This window comes from Budorcas taxicolor, chromosome 2 (genome assembly GCF_023091745.1).
Source record: "Budorcas taxicolor isolate Tak-1 chromosome 2, Takin1.1, whole genome shotgun sequence".
Classification (NCBI taxonomy): Eukaryota; Metazoa; Chordata; class Mammalia; order Artiodactyla; family Bovidae; genus Budorcas; species Budorcas taxicolor.
Genome location: NC_068911.1, coordinates 140,817,671 through 140,841,673, shown reverse-complemented (window position 1 = coordinate 140,841,673; position 24,003 = coordinate 140,817,671). Strand labels below are relative to the sequence as shown.

General features: G+C 43.0%; 2 protein-coding genes and 1 pseudogene across 2 annotated transcripts; 2 read left to right on the top strand and 1 right to left on the bottom strand.

Moving 5' to 3' along the window:
- The first annotated feature begins 5,439 nt into the window (after positions 1–5,439).
- On the top strand, positions 5,440–7,121 carry LOC128043294 (gamma-crystallin D). Its single transcript, XM_052635620.1, has 3 exons — positions 5,440–5,448; positions 5,528–5,770; positions 6,849–7,121. Exons 1-3 carry the CDS (start codon positions 5,440–5,442, stop codon positions 7,119–7,121), a joined length of 525 nt encoding a protein of 174 aa, XP_052491580.1.
- Positions 7,122–12,396: 5,275 nt separating this feature from the next.
- On the bottom strand, positions 12,397–12,814 carry LOC128043384 (ubiquitin-60S ribosomal protein L40-like; annotated as a pseudogene).
- Positions 12,815–19,678: 6,864 nt separating this feature from the next.
- On the top strand, positions 19,679–22,128 carry LOC128043410 (gamma-crystallin F-like). Its single transcript, XM_052635753.1, has 3 exons — positions 19,679–19,687; positions 19,767–20,009; positions 21,856–22,128. The coding sequence occupies exons 1-3, from the start codon at positions 19,679–19,681 to the stop codon at positions 22,126–22,128; spliced, it is 525 nt and encodes a 174-aa protein (XP_052491713.1).
- The last annotated feature ends 1,875 nt before the right edge of the window (positions 22,129–24,003 follow it).

Below are 24,003 nucleotides of genomic sequence, written 5' to 3'. Positions count from 1 at the left end.
AGAACAACCTCTGCTAAATTCAAGCTTTACTTCTGCAGTTTTCTCACCTCTCTCAATCTTCATATAATTGAAAAGAGTTAGGTTCTCTTTTACTCTCGTGTAGGTTTTGGCTTAAGAGAATGTAGTGGCTGATTTAACTGTCTATCCAGACTACTCAAACTTTATACATATGGGCAATAAGGCTGTTTCACTTTCTTCATTAGTGTGTTTACTGGAATGCGTGTGTGCATGCATGCTCAGTTGCTCAGTCATGTCCAACTCTTTGCGGCCCTGTGGACTATAGCTTGCCAGGCTCCTCTGTGCATGGAATTTTCCAGGCAAGAATAATACTGGGGCCATTTCCTCCTTCAGGGGATCATCCCCATCCAGGGATCGAATCCATGTCTCCTGCACTGAGCCACCTGGGAAGCCTGTTCACTGGAGTAGCACTTTTAATTTCTGTCAAAAACTTTCCCTTCACAACCACGCTTTGGCTAACTGTTGGGAGCAAGAGGCTTAGCTTTCAATCTATCTCAGCGTTCAACATGCCTTCCTCACTAAGCTACTTAAACTAGCTATACAAATCATTAACCCTACATGCAACAAAATCCAAACCTGAACTAGTCCCTTTTTTCTTCACTTTTGTTTGAAACCATGTGACTACTTATAGAGTGACTAAGGGTACTTCCTGGATCAGAGCCCAGGAAACAGGATGTTTCTTCTTTCTTGCTCTCCCTCCAAAGACAATTCCCAAGCAACTGGTGCAGAGCTCTGCTTCTGGCCACAGGTGCGGGGAGTGTCAGGCCTTAACCTATGTTCACTTAGCATACGACGGTATTGCGTACATTTGCCACTCCTACAATTTTCTGTGAAAGTGATAGTTGCTCAGTCATGTCCATCTCTTTGTGACCGCATGGACTGTAGTCCCTCCAGGCTCCTCCATCCATGGATTTTCCAGGCAAGAATACTGGAGAGGATAGTCGTTCCCTTCTCCAAGTTATCTTCCCGACCCAGGGACTGAACCCGGATCTCCTGCATCGCAGGCAGATTCTTCACCATCTGAGCCACCATGGAAGCTCCAGAATTTTCTGTAGAGCACTGAAATTAAACCACATTTTGGCACAAGATATTTACATTTCAATTGTATGAGAAGTGGTGGGAGGAGGTTCCCTATTTCTTCCCCCAGGCTAAAATAAAGCCTTTCCTTTTCCCAGTTAATGAAAAAAGCCACACCCAAAATGTCCTCATTTTGGTCCTTCAGTTGGAAGTGGAAGTGTTAGTTGCTCAGTCGTGTTTGACTCTTTGTGACCCCATGGACCCCCCAGGCTGCTCCATCCATGGAATTCTCCAGGCAAGAATACTGGAGTGGATTTCCATTCCCTTCTCTAGGGAATCTTCCCGACCTAGGGATTGAACCCAGGTCTCCAGCATTGTAGGCAGATTCTTTACTGTCTGAGCCACCAGGGAAGTCCCTTGGGCTTTCAGTTGGATCCTAAATTTCAGCTGGAGCTGCATGTCAGCTGAGTCACTCGTCCCCACTGACATCCCCATACTGCTTCTCTAGGTAATCTCTGGGACTCCGCATTGTGGTTGTTTCTCATATTTTGCTGTTTTCACCTCTCTACACTCTCCCCACAGAAACAACTCTGAGCAAAATGATGATTAAAAAGGATTTTTCATTTTTATTTAAAAAATTTTTCATTATCATGATGATTTTGATTCTTTAGATTCTGGCTGAGTATACTGCACTAGGCTAACATAAGTAATTCTGCAAACACATGACTTTCATACTGGATAATGAGAACTGAAACATCATATTGTGCTTAAGTGGTATCTGATCCATAAATATCAACTTACAAAGATTTAAGACCCAAAGTAAAGACAAATATTTCAATGAATCAACACAGAACTGTGACTAATTCTTTGAACATGGAAGAGGCTAAAGGCACAGGTCATCTTCCATTCCAGTGCTCTTTCCAGTTCATCAGATTATCCTTTTCCAGACTGATAAATGCTTTTTAAAGCAGAGTCCCAGCTTCTAGATATTTATTCCTCATTCTACCCACACCATTCCAGCTATAGTTCCTCTTTGTGTTCATGCAATTAATTTCCTCTAAGTCAAAAGCTTTGTTTAATCTTGCTCCCCATCGAACAAAAGTGTATCTAGAGCCCACCAGAAACAGGTTTGATAGGAATTTGATTTTCTTTTACAATAACCTAAGGGGTAATCTAGGCCATTCAGGTATGACCTAAATCAAATCCCTTATGATTATACAGTGGAAGTGAGAAATAGATTTAAGGGACTAGATCTGATAGACAGAGTGCCTGATGAATTATGGATGGGGGTTCATGACATTGTACAGGAGACAGGATTCAAGACCATCCCCATGGAAAAGAAATGCAAAAAAGCAAAACGGCTGTCTGGGGAGGCCTTACAAATAGCTGTGAAAAGAAGAGAAGCAAAAAGCAGAGGAGAAAAGGAAACATATAGGCATCTGAATGCAGAGTTCCAAAGAATAGCAAGAAGAGATAAGAAAGCCTTCCCCAGTGATCCATGCAAAGAAATAGAGGAAAACAACAGAATGGGAAAGACTAGAGATCTCTTCAAGAAAATTAGAGATACCAAGGGAACATTTCATGCAAAGATGGGCTCGATAAAGGACAGAAATGGTATGGACCTAACAGAAGCAGAAGATATTAAGAAGAGGTGGCAAGAAGACAGAGAAGAACTGTACAAAAAAGATCCTCAAGACCAAGATAATCACGATGGTGTGATCACTCACCTAGAGCCAGACATCCTGGAATGTGAAGTCAAGTGGGCCTTAGAAAGCATCACTATGAACAAAGCTAGTGGAGGTGATGGAATTCCAGTTGAGCTGTTTCAAATCCTAAAAGGTGATGCTGTGAAAGTGCTGCACTCAAAATGCCAGCAAATTTGGAAAACTCAGCAGTGGCCACAGGACTGGAAAAGGTCAGTTTTCATTCCAATCCCAAAGAAAGGCAATGCCAAAGAATGCTCCAACTACTGCACAATTGCACTCATCTCACACGCTAGTAAAGTAATGCTCAAAATTCTCCAAGCCAGGCTTCAGCAATACGTGAACCGTGAACTTCCTGATGTTCAAGCTGGTTTTAGAAAAGGCAGAGGAACCAGAGATCAAATTGCTAGCATCCACTGGATCATGGAAAAAGCGAGAGAGTTCCAGAAAAACTATTTCTGCTTTACTGACTATGCCAAAGCCTTTGACTGTGTGGATCACAAGGAAATGGAAAATTCTGAGAGATGGGAATATCAGACCACCTGACGTGCCTCCTGAGAAACCTATATGCAGGTCAGGAAGCAACAGTTAGAACTGGACATGGAACAACAGACTGGTTCCAAATAGGACAAGGAGTACGTCAAGGCTGCATATTGTCACCCTGCTTATTTAACTTATATGCAGAGTACACCATGAGAAACACTGGGCTGGAAGAAGCACAAGCTGGAATCAAGATTGCCAGGAGAAATATCAATAACCTCAGATATGCAGATGACACCACCCTTATGGCAGAAAGTGAAGAGGAACTAAAAAGCCTCTTGATGAAAGTGAAAGTGGAGAGTGGAAAAGTTGGCTTAAAGCTCAACATTCAGAAAACGAAGATCATGGCATCTGGTCCCATCACTTCATGGCAAATAGACGGGGAAACAGTGGAAACAGTGTCAGACTTTATTTTTTTGGCGCTCCAAAATCACTGCAGATGGTGACTGCACCCATGAAATTAAAAGATGCTTCCTCCTTGGAAGGAGGGTTATGACCAACCTAGATAGCATATTCAAAAGCAGAGACATTACTTTGCCAACAAAGGTCTGTCTAGTCAAGGCTATGGTTTTTCCAGTGGTCATGTATGGATGTGAGAGTTGGACTGTGAAGAAAGCTGAGCGTTGAAGACTTGATGCTTTTGAACTGTGGTGTTGGAGAAGACTCTTGAGAGTCCCTTGGACTGCAAGGAGATCCAACCAGTCCATTCTGAAGGAGATCAGCCCTGGGATTTCTTTGAAAGGAATGATGCTAAAGCTGAAACTCCAGTACTTTGGCCACCTCGTGTGAAGAGTTGACTCATTGGAAAAGACTGATGCTGGGAGGGGTTGGGGGCAGGAGGAGAAGGGGACGACAGAGGATGAGATGGCTGGATGGCATCACTGACTTGATGGATGTGAGTCTGAGTGAACTCCGGGAGTTGGTGATGGACAGGGAGGCTTGGCGTGCTGTGATTCATGGGGCCGCAAAGAGTTGGACATGACTGAGAGACCGAACTGAACTGAACTGAAGGGGTAATCTGGTTTTGTGTTTCAAATGCATTACCTTTTTTTATTTCCTTGAACTTTTAGACTTTTCCCTTTTATTTTATTTAACTTTTTTTTTATATTGGAGTATAGCCAATTAACAACATTGTGACAGTTTCAGATGGACAGCAAAGGGACTCAGCCACACATACACATGTATCCATTCTCCCCCAAACTCCTCTCCCATCCAGGTTGCCACATAACATGGAGCAGAGATCCCTGTGCATTATGTCCTTGTTGGTTACCCATTTTAAATATAGCAGTGTGCACCTGTCCATCCCAAACTCCCTAACTATCCCTTCTCTCCACCTTTCCCTCCCTGGTAACCATAAGTTTACTAAGTCTGTGAGTTTATTTTGTTTTATAAATAACTTCATTTATATCATAGAAAATTTTCTTTTATTTCTTATTTCTGTTATTAAGCACTTAAAGCTATTCTCACTTTTGAATTATAAGCAGCTAAGATGAAACACCGAATCGTCAGTCTACTTCCATGCACAATGGCAACAAAATTAGACCAAACGTTAAAGACCCGTATATGTTGTTTTTGGTTTTTTACCATACAGAAAGTTTGACATTTTGGGAACTCTCTTGGTAAAACATTATAACTTCTTACACTTTTTAATGAAGAAGCTCTCTTAAAGGACTAATTTGAAATTTTCAATATTCAGTAAAGGCCATTTCTTTCTGATTAACAATTAGCATTCAATATTATGGCACATACTTCTTAGAGCTTAATTTCTATTTGCCATATCAAGACTCTGCTTTTTTTGTTGGGCCACTTACATTTTCTTGTTTTTTTCCCAACTCATAGAAATACACGATTGGAATATATATGAAATGGCTGAAGTTCTACTTCTATTATTAAATAAACAATGTCCCAGATTGCTTTTTTTTTTTTTTCCAAATTGTCTCATTTAGCATCAGCCAGTGATAGAAACTCCAGAGAGAATGGGACCGAACCCCACAATGAGCTCCATGGACTCTGACAGCGAAGAGTAAAAAGAGAACACAAACATCCCCTCCTCACCCCGGGGGCCCCTTTTGTGTTGTTCCTGCCAACGCAGCAGCCCTCCCGCTATATAGACCGCGCGCCAGCCGCACCGCACTGAACTCCATCCCCGCGTCCAGCAGCCATGGGGAAGGTGAGCCCCGCGCCGGCGGGAGGGGCCCGCAGCCCGCCTGGAGGCCAGGCCTCTGAGCCTCTCCTTCCCTTCCTTGCAGATCACCTTCTACGAGGACCGGGGCTTCCAGGGCCGCCACTATGAGTGCAGCAGCGACCACTCCAACCTGCAGCCTTACCTGGGCCGCTGCAACTCCATCCGCGTGGACAGCGGCTGCTGGATGATCTACGACCAGCCCAACTACCTGGGCCCCCAGTACTTCCTGCGGCGCGGCGACTACCCCGACTACCAGCAGTGGATGGGCCTCAGCGACTCGGTCCGCTCCTGCCGCCTCATCCCCCACGTGAGTCCACTTGCGTAGCAGATCCCGGCCTTGTAACTCAGAAGGGATAGTTTCAGGCAAAGGTTCAACATTTGGAGTAGTGATCATTCAGAATAACTGAGTTTGAGAGGGAAAGTAAGCTACTGTATATTGTTGTATATTAGTTCAATATAATTTGCCTGGAACAAAAGCAAATTGTTGCCCAGGTACCATTTAATCAACAAATATGTATTGAGTAAGAATGCATTTGCAGCCCTGAGGATGTATGATAGAGGTCCTGACCTGGAATTATTTACAATGGAGTTGTAGAAAAACCACTAATATCACTAATATTTCAAAGAAAAATAATTAGGTGCTACTTTCTGAGCAGATAGGAGTGGAAAAGGATACTTTTACAAAGGTTAGTTTTTGTAACACCCTTTCACCGTTTTGCTCCCCACTTGTATGTTTCAGTCTTTCCTACCTGTACAAATAAAAGTGCTTTTTGTCAAGGGAGAGTGACACACAGATTTTACATGTGGGCTACACAGAGTTCACATGTGTGTCAAAACACTAAGGTTTTTGAAAAGTTAGTCCTTGGGCTGACTGATTTTTCTTTCTAATTTTTCCTCATTCATAAATTATTAACTGAAAATCAAGCATTTAACTGAGAGACTTCAGAAGCATCTAAGTCCTTGGTGATTTTTCCAAGATTTATTTTAAACTCAATGTAGAGTCATTCATTTCATAAACTGATTTTCCTGTTCAAACACACATGGCTGGAAAACTAAAAAAAAAATCTTCCAAAATGACAAAAATAGTAATAAGCTGTTAAAGGTTTGGTTTCTCTGTGGTACAGTGTCCTGAGCATAGTTAACAGTTTGTCCTGGGAAGTATATGAATATATTGAAGTACAAGAGTTCCTTCTTAATTTTTAGTCACACTTGAAAAGGTACTGAATTTTCACCTTTGAAAGTGAGGAGTATATAAAGATTCAGAAGTAATTCATTTTTACCTTATATTTGAAAATGGCTTGAACCTCACCAAACTGAATGGCATGAATGTGTTGGAATCATTTCATGGTTTGCTTTTCTCCTCTTTCCACCTCTGAATGGGCCAGGCTGGCTCTCACAGGCTCAGACTTTATGAGAGGGAAGATTACAGAGGCCAGATGATAGAGATCACTGAGGACTGCTCCTCTCTTCAAGACCGTTTCCACTTCAATGAGATTCACTCTCTCAATGTGCTGGAGGGCTCCTGGATCCTCTATGAGTTGCCCAACTACCGGGGGCGGCAGTATCTGCTGAGGCCAGGGGAATACAGGCGCCACCATGACTGGGGGGCCGTGAATGCCAAAGTGGGCTCCTTGAGAAGAGTCATAGATATCTATTGAAATTAATGCATCATTTCTCAATCTGGAAACTAATAAAATATTTTGTTTTCCTGGCACTGGTTTGCTTGTGCTTTCCCTTTTGTCTTACTTTTATTTTATTATTTTATTTATACACTCACACACACACAAGATACAAGTAGAAATCAAGGTGTATGATCTTCAGATAACAAAATTCTCTCACTAGAACTATGCTTTCATATGAAGCAGAACTTTACAGCTTGTGAAACATTTTCATAATACATATCTTATTTGATTCTCTGGCCTTTAAACATGTTGCTGCTTCAGACTAGTTTGCTAGAAATCTCGCCAGTTTTTCTTTGAGGTGTGAAGATCTGAAAGTTGAGGTTCAGAGATGGTGTGACCCACTTTTCAAATCAAGGATTCTGAAGCTAGTTACTACAATGGGCTTCAGAAGATTTTTAAATTCCCTACTGCTGCTGCTGCTAAGTTGCTTCAGTCGTGTCCGACTCTATGTGACCTCATAGACGGCAGCCCACCAGGTTCCCCTGTCCCTGGGATTCTCCAGGAAAGAACACTGGAGTGGGTTGCCATTTCCTTCTCCAAAGCATGAAAGTGAAAAGTGAAAGTGAAGTTGCTCAGTCATATCCAACTCTTAGCGACCCCATGGACTGCAGCCCACCAGGCTCCTCCATTCATGAGATTTTCCAGACAAGAGTACTGGAGTGGGGTGCCATTGCCTTCTACATAAATTCCCTAAGTTGTATGCAAAAGTTAAGTTCACACATCTCTGGCAGACTCTCTCTGTTTTTCTCCTTTCATTTGTTTGCTTTTTTTTTTAAGTGTTTGATATTGATTCTGAGCTGATCTCATGACACTTTTTGGACATTGAAACGTAAGTGGACAAATGCTGATGAGAAGAGAGAGGAGATGGTTCTGGAAAAAATATTGTCTTCCTTATGAAAGGGAATAGCTGCCCAAGGTTCCCTCTTATTTCAGGCATTTTACATTCAAGAGGTGACAAGCATGAGGGAAAAGCCACAGTTTCAGAAATGCTGGCCTGGATGTGGTCAAGCCCCTGAACCAATGCTAGTTATTTATTAGTCAGGGCTCTCCAGAGTAACAGAACCAACAGGATCTCTATAGATATGAAAGAAAGTGGAAGTGTTAGTCTCTCAGTCGTGTCCGACTCTTTGCAAGTCCATGGACGATAGCCCACCAGGCTTCACTGTCCAAGGGATTCTCCAGGCAAGAATACCAGAGTGGGTAGCCATTCCCTTCTCCAGGGGATCTTCCCAACCCTGGAATCAAACCTGAGTCTCCTGCATTGCAGGCAGATTCTTTACCATCTGAGCCACTAGGGAAGCTCAGATGAGGAGATTTATTCTAGGAATTGGCTCATGTGATTATGGAGGCTGAGAAATCCCACAGTCTGCAAGCTGCAGAATCAGGAAAGCTGGTGGAATAATTCAGTCTTGAGTCCAAAGGCCTGAGAACGAGGAGTGCTGATGTGTCCGAGAACAGAAGACTGATGTTTCAGCTCCTGCAGGTAGAGAGAGTTACTCTCTCCACCACTTTTTTGATCTATGCAGGCCCTCAACAGACTGGATAAGGCATAGGTAGAGGTGATCTTCTCTACTCAGACTACCAATTCAAATCCTAATCTCTCCCAGAAATATCCTCACAGACACACCCAAAAATAATGTTTTGCCAGCGATCCGGGCATCCCTCATCCCAGTTAAGTTGACATAAAATTAGCCGTCACACAAGGCCAGCAATCCGTTACTCTGAAGCTTCTTGTAATGGAAGCAAAATAAACCCACATTTTTTTTATGCCACTGACATGGGTGTTCTGTTATTTGTAGTTCAATATACATTCCTGGTTGACATAGAGCATATGTACTTTTTCCCAAGGTAAATGCTTAGAACTTTATTCAAAAACTCAAAGGAAATTCCTAATGGAAAATCTCTACCCTTCCCCTACCCCAAAAAGAAGAGAGGGAGAAAGTGAGGGAGGGAGAAGGAGGGTAGAAGGCAAGTCATTATAGAGCAATGAACTCATATGATATTTAACATATTTCAGGCTTGGAGGTTATCTAACTTAGATCACTCATTTTATATAAGGTACACTAAGGTCCAGTTTTAATTTCAAACAGTTAATAATAGAAGTACATCAGAATTCAGAACTCACAGTTCAGAAAATCAGAGATTTTCCATTATGGAATCAGGAAGATTCTTGTCAAAATAATGACAGCACTAGTGTACAGATTCTTACCATGAGGTCATTGCAAGCAGCTAACCCGGAACTGAATTAGATATATAGGATAATCCACAGCTGCGTCCCCTGAATGCGTGCATGTGTCTCAGCCACGTCTGACTTTTTGTGACCTCATGGACTGTAGCCTGCCAGGCTCTGTCCACGGGATTTTCCAGGCAAGAATACTGCAGTGGGTAGCCATTTCCTCCTCCAGGGCATCTTCCTAATCCAGGGATTGAACAGCATCTCCTGTGCCTCCAGCATTGGAGGCAGATTCTTTACCACTTGAGCCATTGGGGAAGCCCAGGATTCTGTCTACTGCTGCTACTGCTAAGTCGCTTCAGTCATGTCCGACTCTGTGCAACTCCATAGACGGCAGCCCACGAGGCCCCACCGTCCCTGGGATTCCCCAGGCAAGAACACTGGAGTGGGTTGCCATTTCTGTCTCCAATGAATGAAAGTGAAAAGTGAAAGTGAAGTCGCTCAGTCATGTCCAACTCTTAGCAACCCCATGGACTGCAGCCCACCAGGCTCCTCTATCCATGGATTTTCCAGGCAAGAGTACTGGAGTGGGGTGTGATTGCCTTCTCCGGTATTCTGTCTACATATATGCAAATATGGTATCCACACAGTTATATACATTTATAGCTGTATGTGTATACTCTCCATACGTATGTGTATATATGTATTAATATATTGCCTGTATAAGGTTATAAGGAAGTATAACATTGTTATCATTTACATTCTCCTGCTGCTTATTGTCTTACTTGCATTTCATTGCTGCTGCTGCTGCTAAGTCGCTTCAGTCGTGTCCGACTCTGTGCAACCCCATAGATGGCAGCCCACCAGGCTCCCCTGTCCCTGGGATTCTCCAGGCAAGAATACTGGAGTGGGTTTGTAGAAAGCAGAAGCAGTGATTATGTTTGTACTCAAAGACTGATCTGATCAAGTCATTTCCCTGAATAAAAACTTCTGATATTGCTCCACTGCCCACAGAAAAAAATTCTACGTTTTCAAGAATCTGGCTACAGCTTATCCACTTCCTCTCCAATTACCAGGCCCTAGTCATCCTTTACTCCATCTTTTCCAAGCACATCAAGCATTTTCACATCTCTTCGAATTTGCTCACACCTTTTTCTCACCCAGATTACTCTTCCCCACCTTCTTCCTGGTGAACTACTCATCCTCCAAAGCTTGATTAGTTGTTGTTATTGTTCAGTCACTCAGTTGTGTCCAACTCTTTGCGACCCCATGGACTATAGCATGCCAGGCTTCCCTATCCTTCACCATCTCCTGGAGTTTCCTCAAATTAGAATGTACCCTAATCCCTTGGCCAAAAATGGATCTGAGTCAGTTATATACATTAGACTGAAATTAGCCAAAACACATACAAAATGGGTAATATGGAAATCTACTCACACGATAGGAAGTCCTAGGGTAGCCCAGGATTTAAGGATGGTTGATTCAGCAGCTCAACACTATCGTCAGAGTGCAAAGTTTTGTCCATTTCCCACAATATTCAACATCTGTATTATCTTGAAGCTGGTGCCCCTGGTACCATAGCTGCTAGCTGCAAATGGGGAAATATACAAGGAAAGTTGAGTGAAGGAAAGAACCTAACAAGTTTTGCCTACAGCACAACTGTGTCCAGAGCACCAATTCCCAGCACTAAAAAAGACCTTGAAATATTACCAGATCTTAAAAGTAAGTTTTGGTGGTGTAAGATAGAATGAAATGAGTAAATGGGGAAAGAGGAAGAAAACCCAAGGAGGGAAAGGTACTAATAAAAAAAAACTTGACATTAATTTTATTAATTATTCTCTTATTATAAAGTAAGAGGACGGTAAGTTAAAATAAACTGTTTTAAATACTTTTTAATTCCATTTAAGTCACTAAGATTTATCTCATTTTAATGTTTTCTTATAACTACAGTAAAAAAAAATTTTTTTTGCCATATCATGCAGCTTGTGGGATCTTAGTTCCCCAGCCAAGGAGAAAGCCCTTGGCAGTGAGAGCATGGAGTTCTAACCCACAGTAGAATTATTGAAATCAAGAAATTAATTTTGAAAAATTAATATTGATTCCCTTTTTTTTCTTGTTGCTAATGGAAGACTTTTTAAATCATAGTAAAATATACATAAAATTTACCACTATAGGCATTTTTAAGTGTACAATTCAGTGGCATAAAGCACGTTTACATCATTGTGCAACCATCAACACTATTCATTTTCAGAACTTTATCATCATCCCAAGCTGTGGTACTCATGACACAATAACTCCCCATTCCCACCTTCCCCCAGCCCCTGGTAACCACCATTCTACTTTCTTTCTTTATAGATGTATTCCAGGTATCTCAAATGCATTGAATCATATAATGTTTGTCCTGTGTCTCACTTACTTCAATTAGGATAGTGTTTTCAAGGTTTGTCCAAGTTGTGAAATTTATCAACATTTTATTCATTTTTAATGCTGAGTAATATTCCATTCTACACATATACCACATTTTGTGTATACATGCTTCCCTTCCTAAAAGGGCACTTGTCTTGTTTCTTCCTTTTTGCTGTAATAAAGAATGCTGCGATGATCATTCGGATACAAATAGCTGTTTAAGTCACTGCTTTCAATTCTTTTGAATACGCCTAGAATGGAAATGTTGAATCGTGTGGTAATTAAATGTTTAATTTTTGAGAAACTACCATGCAATCTTCCACAGTGGCTCTGCCATTTTACAGTCCCATCAACAATGCACAGGTTTTCCAGTTTCTCTGACATCCTCACTAACACTTATTTTCTGCTCTGTTTTTTATAATAGTCATTCTAGTGTGTATGAAGTAGCTATTGTAGGTTTAATTGCATATCCCTAATGATTAGCAATGTTGAGCATCTTTTCATGTGCTTATTGGCCATTGTATTATCTTATTTGGAGAAGCTTCTAATCAAGACTTTTTTTTTTTTTTAACTGCTCCAGTCAATGAAAAGGAAACTTTATTGAGGCCTCAGGGCCTTGGGCCTTGGGCACGAGGCCACCCTGCGGTCAAAGGATAAGTCAGTGGAGGGGCTTTATTTAACCTTCTTCTTGGGGCACAGGGTGTTAGTTTGGCCTCACTTCTTCTTGGAGCAGTTGACGGCACGGGAGTGCAAGCGAGCATAACACTTGTGGCAGATCTTGTTGCAGTTGTATTTCTGAGCGAGCTGGCGGAAGGAAGGCTCAATGATGCTGCCTCACAGAGAAAGCACCATGTGCAGGGTGGACGCTTTCTGGATATTGGATATTGTATTCTGACGGCGTGCAGCCATTCTCCAGCTGTGTGCCTGAGAAAATCAGATGCTGTTGGTCAGGCGGGATGCCCTCCTTGTCTCGGATTTTGGCTTTGACATTCTCAGTGGTGTCACTGGGCTCGACCTCAAGGGTAATGGTCTTGCCCATCAGGGTCTTCACAAAGATCTGCATGTCTGAGTCTGCTGCTTGGCCACCTCATTGAAGAGAAAGGGCAAACCTCTTTTTAAATTGGGGTTTTTCTTTAGGGGGGGTGTTGCTATTGATTTTGCTGAGTTGTATCAGTTCTCTGTACATTTTGAATATCAATCCTTTATCATACATGATTCACAAATAGTTTCTCACATTCCCTGGGTAGCCTCTTCACTCTGTTGATAGTCTCCTCTGATGCACAAAAGTTTTTATTTTGATGGACTCCAATATATCTATGGTCTATGCTTTAGTGTTATATCCAAGAAATCGTTGCCAAGTCTAATCTCATAAAGATTTTCCTTTGTTTTCATCTAAGAGTTTTGTAGTTTTGTGAAGCAAACTCACTTAGAAGGACAGCATGGATAGTGGAGTGCAGTTTATTACACTGGCAGGTCCGAGGCAAAGTTTCCTTTTTAGCCAGGGATCCCGACTGATTTTTGTGACAACCTTTCATACCCAAAGTGTATGTGCCCAAGTCCACATCCCCAAATTCTCTAAAGTCCGCCTGGGACAATGCTAGTAAGAGATGCAATCAGGTTACAGCCATAGATTTACATTCTAAAGCTATCTTGACATACAGTTTAGTTTACATCGTAAACACCATTAAGATTACATAGTGGACATTGCTTTCCTTCTGGCTCTGGGAGATCTGGGTACAGGGTCTGCCTGTTTTGGTTTTTATCCATCTGGGAAGCCTGCTTGGCTGTTAGTATTTTATCTCTATGGCCTCCCTGATACGCAGTCCAAAGTTCACCAAAGTGTAAGATGGAGCTCCTTTTCTTTTAAAAATGGAGTGAGTCCAGCCAGGGCAACCTGCTTCTTTCCTTCTTCAGTTTAGTTCTTGTATTTAGGTCTCTAATTCACTTTGAGTTAGTTTTTGTGTAATACATATTGTAAGGTAAGGGTCCAACTACATTCTTTTGCATGTGGATATCTAGTTTTCCCAGTACCATTGTTGAAAAGACTGTCTTTTCTTCATTGAATGGTCTTGGGAACCCTGTCAAAAGTCACTTGACCATATATGTAAGGGTTTGTGTCTGTGTTCTCTACTCTTTCATTTTGTCTATATGTCTGTCTTTGTGCCAGTACCACACAGTTTTGATTAGTGTAATTTTGTAGTAATTTTGAAATCAGAAAGTGTGAGAATGTCCCAGCTTTGTCCTTCTTTTTCAAGATTGTTCTGGGGAGTTCCCTGGTGTCTGGTGGTTAGAATTTGGCACTTTCACTTGCAGTGCTCCAGGTTCAATCCTTGGTCTGGGAACTGCGTGTGCTTAGTCGTGTCTGACTCTTTGCGACCCCATGGACTGTAGCCCGCAAGGCTCCTCTGTCCATGGGGGTTCTCCAGGTAAGAATATTGGAGTGTGTTGCCATGCCTTCCTTCAGGGGGTCTTCCCAACCCAGGGATTGAACCCAAGCCTGCACTGCAGGCAGATTTTTGACTGTCTGAGCCACCAGGGAACTGAGGTCCTGCAAACTATGTGGTAAGGCCAATATTAAATAAATAAATAAAAATTAAAAATTGCTTCACACACACACACAAAGCTTTGGGTATTTGGGATCCCTTGAGATTCTATCTAAATTTTAGGATGGGATTTTCTACTGCCACAAAAAATATCATTAGAATTTTATAGGGATTACATTGTATCTGTAGACCACTTTGGGAAATATTCATATCTGAACAATATTAAGTCTTCCAATCCATGAACATATGATGTTTTTCCATTTATTTATATCTTCTTTTCTTCAGCAATGTTTTGTAGTTTTCAGTGTATAATATACTCATGTTAAAATATTAACATATGTTGAGTATTTTCCATATTCTTAAATAAATTATTTGTGAATATGATTTTTGGTAGCTGTGTAGAATCTCATCAGAGAGATGCTCTATAATTTACCTAGTTAATGCACTATGTTGGACATTTCATTGGAATCTAATTTTTCACATTATAAAGAGTGTTCTGATGAAATGCCACTGTGCATAACATTCTCATGTACCTTTAGCTATTTCCTTTGGACAAGTTCTTACAAGTGAAACTATTAGATCAAAGAAGTGAAAATTCAGTTCAATTCAGTTGCTCAGTTGTGTCCAACTCTTTGCGACCCCATGAATTGCAGCACGCCAGGCCTCCCTGTCCATCACCAACTCCCAGCATTCACTCAGACTCACATCCATCGAGTCAGTGATGCCATCCAGCCATCTCATCCTCTGTCATCCCCTTCTCCTCCTGCCCCCAATCCCTCCCAGCATCAGAGTCTTTTCCAATGAGTCAACTCTTCGCATGAGGTGGCCAAAGTACCGGAGTTTCAAATTTAGTATCATTCTTTCCAAAGAAATCCCAGGGCTGATCTCCTTCAGAATGGACTGGTTGGATCTCCTTGCAGTCCAAGGGACTCTCAAGAGTCTTCTCCAACACCACAGTTCAAAAGCATTAATTCTTCGGTGCTCAGCCTTCTTCACAGTCCAACTCTCACATCCATACATGACCACTGGAAAAACCATAGCCTTGACTAGACAGACCTTAGTCAGCAAAGTAATGTCTCTGCTTTTCAATATGCTATCTAGGTTGGTCATAACTTTCCTTCCAAGGAATAAGTGTCTTTTAATTTCATGGCTGCAATCACCATCTGCAGTGATTTTGGAGCCCAAAAAATAAAGTCTGACACTGTTTCCACTGTTTCCCCATCTATTTGCCATGAAGTGATGGGACCAGACGCCATGATCTTCGTTTTCTGAATGTTGAGCTTTAAGCCAACTTTTTCGCTCTCCTCTTTCACTTTCATCAAGAGGCTTTTTAGTTCCTCTTCACTTTCTGCCATAAGGGTGGTGTCCTCTGCATATCTGAGGTTATTGATATTTCTCCTGGCAATCTTGATTCCAGCTTGTGCTTCTTCCAGCCCAGCGTTTCTCATGATGTACTCTGCATATAAGTTAAATAAGCAGGGTGACAATATACAGCCTTGACGTACTCCTTTTCCTATTTGGAACCAGTCTGTTGTTCCATGTCCAGTTCTAACTGTTGCATCCTGACCTGCATACAGGTTTTTCAAGAGGCAGGTCAGGTGGTCTGATATTCCCATCTCTTTCAGAATTTTCCACAGTTTATTGTGATCCACACAGCCAAAGGCTTTGGCATAGTCAATGAAGCAGAAATAGATTTTTTTCTGGAACTCTCTTGCTTTTTCCAGGATCCAGCGGATGTTGGCAATTTGATCTCTGGTTCCTCTGCCTTTTCTAAAGCCAGCTTGAACATCAGGAAGCTCACGGTTCACGTATTGCTGAAGCCTGGCTTGGAGAATTTTGAGCATTACTTTACTAGCATGTGAGATGAGTGCAATTGTGCGGTAGTTTGTGCATTCTTTGGCATTGCCTTTCTTTGGAACTGGAATGAAAACTGACCGTTTCCAGTCCTGTGGCCACTGCTGAGTTTTCCAAATTTGCTGGCATATTGGGTGCAGCACTTTCATAGCATCATCTTTCAGGATTTGAAACAGCTCAACTGGAATTCCATCACCTCCACTAGCTTTGTTCATAGTGATGCTTCCTAAGGCCCACTTGACTTCACATTCCAGGATGTCTGGCTCTAGATGAGTGATCACACCATCGTGATTATCCAGGTCATGAAGATCTTTTTTGTACAGTTCTTCTGCATCTTCTTGCCACCTCTTCTTAATATCTTCTGCTTCTGTTAGGTCCATACCATTTCTGTCCTTTATCGAGCCCATCTTTGCATGAAATGTTCCCTTGGTATCTCTAATTTTCTTGAAGAGATCTCTAGTCTTTCCCATTCTGTTGTTTTCCTCTATTTCTTTGCATTGATTGCTGAAGAAGGCTCTCTTATCTCTTCTTGTTATTCTTTGAAACTCTGCATTCAAATGGGTATATCTTTCCTTTTCTCCTTTGCTTTTAGCTTCTCTTCTTTTCTCAGTTATTAAAGGGCTTTTTTTGGGGGGGAGGAGGAATGAAGTCTTTTTTATTTTGGTAAAAAAAAATGAAACACATAACATGAAATTTATTATTTTAACCATTTTTCAAACACATAGTACAGTGAAAGTGAAAGTCGCTCAGTAGTGTACAATTCTTTGTGACCCCATGGACTATACAGTCTGTAGAATTCTCCAGGCCAGAATACTGGGGTAGGTAGCATTTCCCTTCTCCAGGGCATCTTCCCAATCCAGGGATTGAACCCAGGTTTCCCACATTGCAGGCAGATTATTTACCAACTGAACCACAAGGGAAGTCCAAGAATACTGGAGTGGATAGCCTATCCCTTCTCCAGTGGATCTTCCCAATACAGGAATCAAACCAGGGTCTCCTGCATTGAAAGTGGATTATTTACCAACTGAGCCATCAGGGAAACCCAACTCTTTGCTACCCCATGGACTATACAGTCCATGGAATTCTTCAGGTCAGAATACTGGAGTGGGTAGCCTTTCCCTTCTCCAGGGGATCTTCCCAACCCAGGGAGCAACTATTGCTAACTATTCGGATGTTGCTGTGCAAAGATCTCTAGAACTTTTTCATCTTGTCGAACTGAAAGGAGATTTTAAAATACTTGTCCATGGTGATTTTGTTTTTTGATTTTGGTCACCACTTGAGGCATGTGGGATCTTAGTTCTCCACCCAGGGACTGAACCCTGCATTGGAAGCGATGAGTCTTGGCCACTGGACTTCCAGGGAAGTCCAGACAGTGATTTTAAAAATATGGTCCTATGATTTTATTTTTTTCCTCCTTTCTTCTTCTCTATAGTTTTCACATTTCTATAAAATTAGAACTTTTGAGACAAACAATGTGGGAAAGTCTTAATAAACTTTTGTGTTTCAAATAAAATTTTTCAAGGCAAATAGTTTTTTGGCTTTAGGCTTAAGTAACAAAAGTCCAGACTGAGGAATGAAACAGGAAGTATCACAGTTGTATATAATTGAGGACAAGATCTTTCTAAAGCAGTGGTTTGCATCCAGGGTTTATTTTGCTCCCCCAGCGGACATATGACAATATCTGGAGACATTTTTGGTTGCCATAACCATGAGGGTAATGCCAATAGCATGTAGAGGATTGAGACCTGGGATGCTGCTCGACATCCTCAAATACAGCGGACAGACCTGCACAATTGAGATTTTTTTGACCCAAACTGTCACAACAGTATGAGGTTGAGAAAATCTCTTCTAAAGAGTGGAGCACCAGAAGAAGCTGGTGGAGGTGGGGTGGGAGGGGTTTAAGTGAAAGAAAGAAGATTCCAGCCTGTGGAACCAGAATATTAACCAGAGAACAACCAGGCTTGTCCAGGAGCCAGGGGAGGTAGAGAAGGGAGAGTCTTCACAAGACTGTAAGATTATAAATCTGTTATATTTGCATATAACCTTGAATTTGCACACAGCTAGAACTAATTAGGACTTCCCTGGTGGCTCAGATGGTAAAGCGTCTGCCTACAATGCGGGAGACCTGGGTTCAGTTCCTGGGTCGGGAAGATCTCCTGGAGGAGGAAATGGTGACCCACTCCAGTCTTCTTGCCTGGAAAATCCCATGGATGGAGGAACCTGGTAGGCTTCAGTTCATGGGGTTACAAAGAGTTGGACACAACTGAGTGACTTCTCCCATTCACTCACTCAGAACTAATTAGTCAAGGCTATGGTCTTTCCAGTAGTCTTGTACAGATGTGAGAATTGGACCATAAAGAAGTCAGGCCACTGAAGAACTGATGCTTTTGAACTGTGGTGTTGGAGAAGACTCTTGAGAGTCCCTTGGACAGCAAAGAGACCAAACCAGTCAATCCTAAAGAAAATCAATCCTGAATACTCATCAGAAGGACTGATGTTGAAGCTGAAACTCCAATACTTTGGCCACCTGATGTGAAGAGCCCACTCATTGGAAAAATCCTGAAGCTGGGAAAGATTGAGGGCAGGAGGAGAAGAGGACAATGGAGGATGAGATGGTTGGATGGCATCACTGATTTAATGGACATGAACTTGGGCAAACTCCGGGAGATGAGGAGGGACAGGGAAGCCTGGCATGCTGCAGTTAATGGGGTGGCAAAGACTCAAACATGACTTGGACTGAACAACAACAACAGAACTAATTAGGCTTAGCCCCTAATTTGCAAAATTATTGGTTAAATAAAAAGTTAGTGTGTGACTAATAACCACCATGAGCTGCCTCATGAACTCCAGAGTTGGGAGCTTCCTGGGAGACACTGGCTGCATCTGGAGGTGACCCTGGTCCACTCAGTCTCCAGGGAGCAGAGCTGAGCCAGGCGCATGACAAGGGCTTCCTGGGGTCCAACCCCCACTACCTTTCCTCCCTCCAACGTAATGTCTGCTGCACCCACTCCTCAGCCAGGAGGATGGGAGAAGCTTCTCTCAGGGGAATATCCCATCCTCCTTCAACCTCCTTCCTGTGCAGAAGGCAGGTGCCTCTGTGTCCCACATCCTCACACCAAGGAAAAACTCTCTCATCTAGACGCCCCCTGCTGGGGCCCATCCTGACCTCTGACCTGGTCACTACCCCTTGTTCCTCAAAAAGAGATCACTTAGAATGTTTAAAAGATAAATAAAATATTTCATTACAAGTGTTAACCCGGTTAAGCGCTTTTGCTCGCTTCCCATCTCCTGAATAGGCTTCATTTAAAGGCCCCAGAGGCACCAAGTGACAGTTTTACGCGGGTCATCAGTTCGAAAGCTCTGGAGAGTCTAAGAGAAAACATACAGTGAGTCCCCCACCCCACCCCCGCCGTCATTATATAGAAAAGAGACAGAAAGGAAATCCTCCTCACCCGGGGGCCCCTTTTGTGTTGTTCCTGCCAACGCAGCAGCCCTCCCGCTATATAGACCGCGCGCCAGCCGCACCGCACTGAACTCCATCCCCGCGTCCAGCAGCCATGGGGAAGGTGAGCCCCGCGCCGGCGGGAGGGGCCCGCAGCCCGCCTGGAGGCCAGGCCTCTGAGCCTCTCCTTCCCTTCCTTGCAGATCACCTTCTACGAGGACCGGGGCTTCCAGGGCCGCCACTATGAGTGCAGCGGCGACCACCCCAACCTGCAGCCTTACCTGGGCCGCTGCAACTCCATCCGCGTGGACAGCGGCTGCTGGATGATCTACGACCAGCCCAACTACCTGGGCCCCCAGTACTTCCTGCGGCGCGGCGACTACCCCGACTACCAGCAGTGGATGGGCCTCAGCGACTCGGTCCGCTCCTGCCGCCTCATCCCCCACGTGAGTCCGGTCCCCCTGGGCCTGCCGTGGCCTCGGGTCAGCTGTGGTCAGACTGTAGGACGGTGGCCTTCCTTTGCTGGTTCTAACCAGGTTCTCTTTTCCTTTTTAATCTCTCTTAATTGAGAATGCAATGCCCTTAATTGAGATTGCATTTTCCTTTGCTAATATAAACTCACCTCTACTGGGGAAAAGTGGCATGGGATCTGTTCAGAGTGTCTGTGCCACAGGTGATGAACTCCTCACACTCAGGTGGTACTTGGGCTAGTCCCTGGGCTATTTGTCTCTTTCCTCACCTGTAAAATGGGGCTACTAGGACGGCTAATTCATAGAGCTGTGATGAGGCGGATAGGTGATTGCCTGTCACCTGGCAAGCCACCCTTCCCCCTCCAGATATTGACTACTTTGAACAGCCAGGGTCGCTTTTTGATTCAGCAAAACAACTGACCAGCAATGTGACTCCATGAGCTCCTGCAAAGCCACTGCTATCCCAATAAAGCCCAAGCAGCCTGGAATTCCACAGTTAGGGATGCTATAATTTGACTGTGACAGAGTCCTGTGGAAAATGTACCGCTTTGGGTAACTTTGAAAGATGCTCAGAGGATTTAATGCCTTGATAGAACCCAGACTGGCATTAGGAGCCTTGAAATCTCAGCTTCCACCTTCCAGTGCTGACTCTTCTGATTACAGCCTGAAAGCTCTAGTCATTAGTCTCTCATAAAAGAAGACAGAATGGTTGCTCCACGTGTGTCAGGCTGTTGTGAAGATCAAAATTAGGTAATGGACATGTGAACCCTTTGCAAACCATGGAAGGTGCCTTATTAGTAGTTTTTTTATGCCTCAGAAGGAGTTGTTTATGAGAACCTTTGCTAAGGAGGGTTTGATGGTAGAAGAAGGAAGACTGAATACGTACCTGCTGGGAAGAAACAAGCAAATAAAAGCCAAGTGCTCTGAAGAGACAGACAGGATTCACCCAAGACTAACAGCCTCCCTTCCATTTCCCTAAATGTCTTATAATCTATTGATCTAGACAGGCCTGCCTTATGATTTTGAGTTTCTGTTTTTATCAATAACCTTGAAGTGTTTTCCCGAATCATATGTTAGATCTGAGGACTGAAAGCTAACCATTACGATGGCTCTTGCTTTTTAGCACTTCAGAAAAGCAGGACTCAAAGCAGAAAGGAAGGGATTAGGAGATGTCTGGTCTGAACTGCTACCAATCTATGCCTTACTCTGGGGAAATCAATTCTGCTTCCTCTCTCTCCAGCCTCTTCTAAAGCTACTGAGATCCAAAATAATGCCTTTTGCCAGGGATATATTTGCCTTTTAATTTTAAAATCTAATTATTTTTATATCCTGCAAGGAGAACTCCAGGCCACCATAAGTCAATGGTCTTTATAAAGGAGAGAACAAAAATTATATATAAAATTGCTACCCAAAAATGGTACTAAGTAGTTTCTAAATATGGTTCATGTAGGTTGTGGTCCTAGAAAACTCTAGGGAGCACCATGCATATCCTTTTTATTTTGGCCACACCCCACAGCATGTGGGATATTAGTTCCCCAGCCAGGGACCAAACCCACACCCACTTCATTGGAAGGGTGGAGTCTTAACCACTGGACACCAGGGAAGTCCTGTGTATCTTGATCTATGTGAATGGTACTCTCTTCAGTTTTACACTATGCATTCTACCCAACTGTATACAGTTGACCCTGGTGTTGGCTGTCTTTTTGTCATCTTTGATATAGAAAAAAATTTTTAATGCCCATTTCCCCCAGGGGTGTGAGTGATTGGTGGCTAAAGACTAGGTTTTCTGACTTTTCCCATCTGCTGATTGCTGAACCCACAGACCAGTTCCCACAGGCTGAGGATCTACGAGCGAGAGGACTATCGAGGCCAGATGGTGGAGATCACAGAGGACTGCTCCTCGCTCCGTGAGCGCTTCCACTTCAGTGAGATCCACTCCTTCAATGTGCTGGAGGGCTGGTGGGTCCTCTATGAGATGCCCAACTACCGGGGGCGGCAGTACCTGCTGCGGCCGGGGGATTACAGGCACTACCACGAATGGGGGGCTGTGGATGCCCGAGTGGGCTCCTTGAGGAGGGCTGTGGATTTCTATTGAAATATTTTTACTCTACCTTTTTCTCTATCTGGAAGCTAATAAAATATTTCCTGTGTGTTTCCTGCAGTTATGTAGCCGTCTTTTCCTTTCAGACTCCTTGGGTGGACTCAGCAAAATGAAAGCTAGGAATAATGTGGTTTTTCTCACACGTGTCAATAGAAAACATGGCTAGCAGTTAGAGGGTCTGGAAAGAATGTCTGGGTCCAAACACTTACTTACATCCTGGCGTGTGAAGTCAAGTGGGCCTTAGGAAGCATTCCAAAGCTAGTGGAGGTGATGGAATTCCAGCTGAGCCATTTCAAATCCTAAAAGATGTTGCTATTTAAGTGCTGCACTCAATATGCAGGACTGGAAAAGATTAATTTTCATTCCAACCCAAAAGAAAGGCAACTCCAAGAATGTTCAAACTACCATACAACTGCATTCATTTCACATGCTAACAAGGTAATGCTCAAAATCCTTCAAGCTAGACTTCAGCAGCATGAGAAATTCCATATATACAAGCAGGGTTTAGAAAAGGCAGAGGAACCAGAGATCAAATTACCAACATCCATAGAATCATAGAAAAAGCAAGAGAATCCCAGAAAAACATCTACTTCTGCTTCATTGACTACACTAAATCCTTTGACTGTGTAGATCACAACAAACTGTGGAAAATTCTTAAGGAGATGGGAATACCAGAAGACCTTACATGCTTCCTGAGAAACCTGTATGCGGGTCCAAAAGCAACAGTTAGAACCAGACATGGAATAACAGACTGGTTCAAAATTGGGAAAGGAGTACGTCAAGGCTGTGTATTGTCACCCTGCTTATTTAACTTCTGTGCAGAGTTCAGTTCAGTTCAGTCGCTCAGTCATCTCCAGCTCTTTGCGACCCCATGAACCTCAGCACGCCAGGCCTCCCTGTCCATCACCAACTCCCAGAGTCCACCCAAACCCATGTCCATTGAGTCAGTGATGCCATCCAACCATCTCATCCTCTGTCGTCCCCTTCTCCTCCTGCCCTCAATCTTTCCCAGCATCAGGGTCTTTTCAAATGAGTCAGCTCTTTGCATCAGGTGGCCAAAGTATTGGAGTTTCAGCTTCAACATCAGTCCTACCAATGAACACCCAGGACTGATCTCCTTTAGGATGGACTGGCTGGATCTCCTTGCAGTCCAAGGGACGCTCAAGAGTCTTCTCCAATACCACAGTTCAAAGCTACATCATGCAAAATGCCAGCCTGGAGGAAGCACAAGCTGGAATCAAGATTGCCGGGAGAAATATCAATAACCTCAGATATGCAGATGACACCACCCTTATGGCAGAAAGCAAAGAGGAACTAAAGAGCCTCTTGATGAAGGTGAAAGAAGAGAGTGAAAAAGCTCGCTTAAAATTCAGCATTCAAAAAACTAAGATCATGGCATCCAGTCCCATCACTTCATGGCAAATAGATGGGAGAAAAGTCGAAACAGTGGCAGATTTTATATTCTTGGGCTACACAGCAGACACTGACTGCAGTCATGAAGTTAAAAGACACTTGCTCCTTGGAAGAAAAGCTATGACCAACCTAGACAGCATATTAAAAAGCAGAGACATTACTTTGCCAACAAAGGTCCATATAGTCAAAGCTGTGGATTTTCCAGTAGTAACGTATGGATGGGAGAGTAAGACCATAAAGAAGGCTGATCATTGAAGAATTGATACTTTCAAATTGTGGTTATGGAGAAGACTCCTTTGGACAGCAAGAAGTTCAAAGCAGTTGATCCTAAAGAAAATCAGTCCTAAATATTCATTGGAAGGACTGATGCTGCAACTGAAGCTCCAAAACTTGGGCTACCTGATGTGAAGAGCTGACTCGTTGGAAATGATACTGATGCTGGGAAAGACTGAGGGC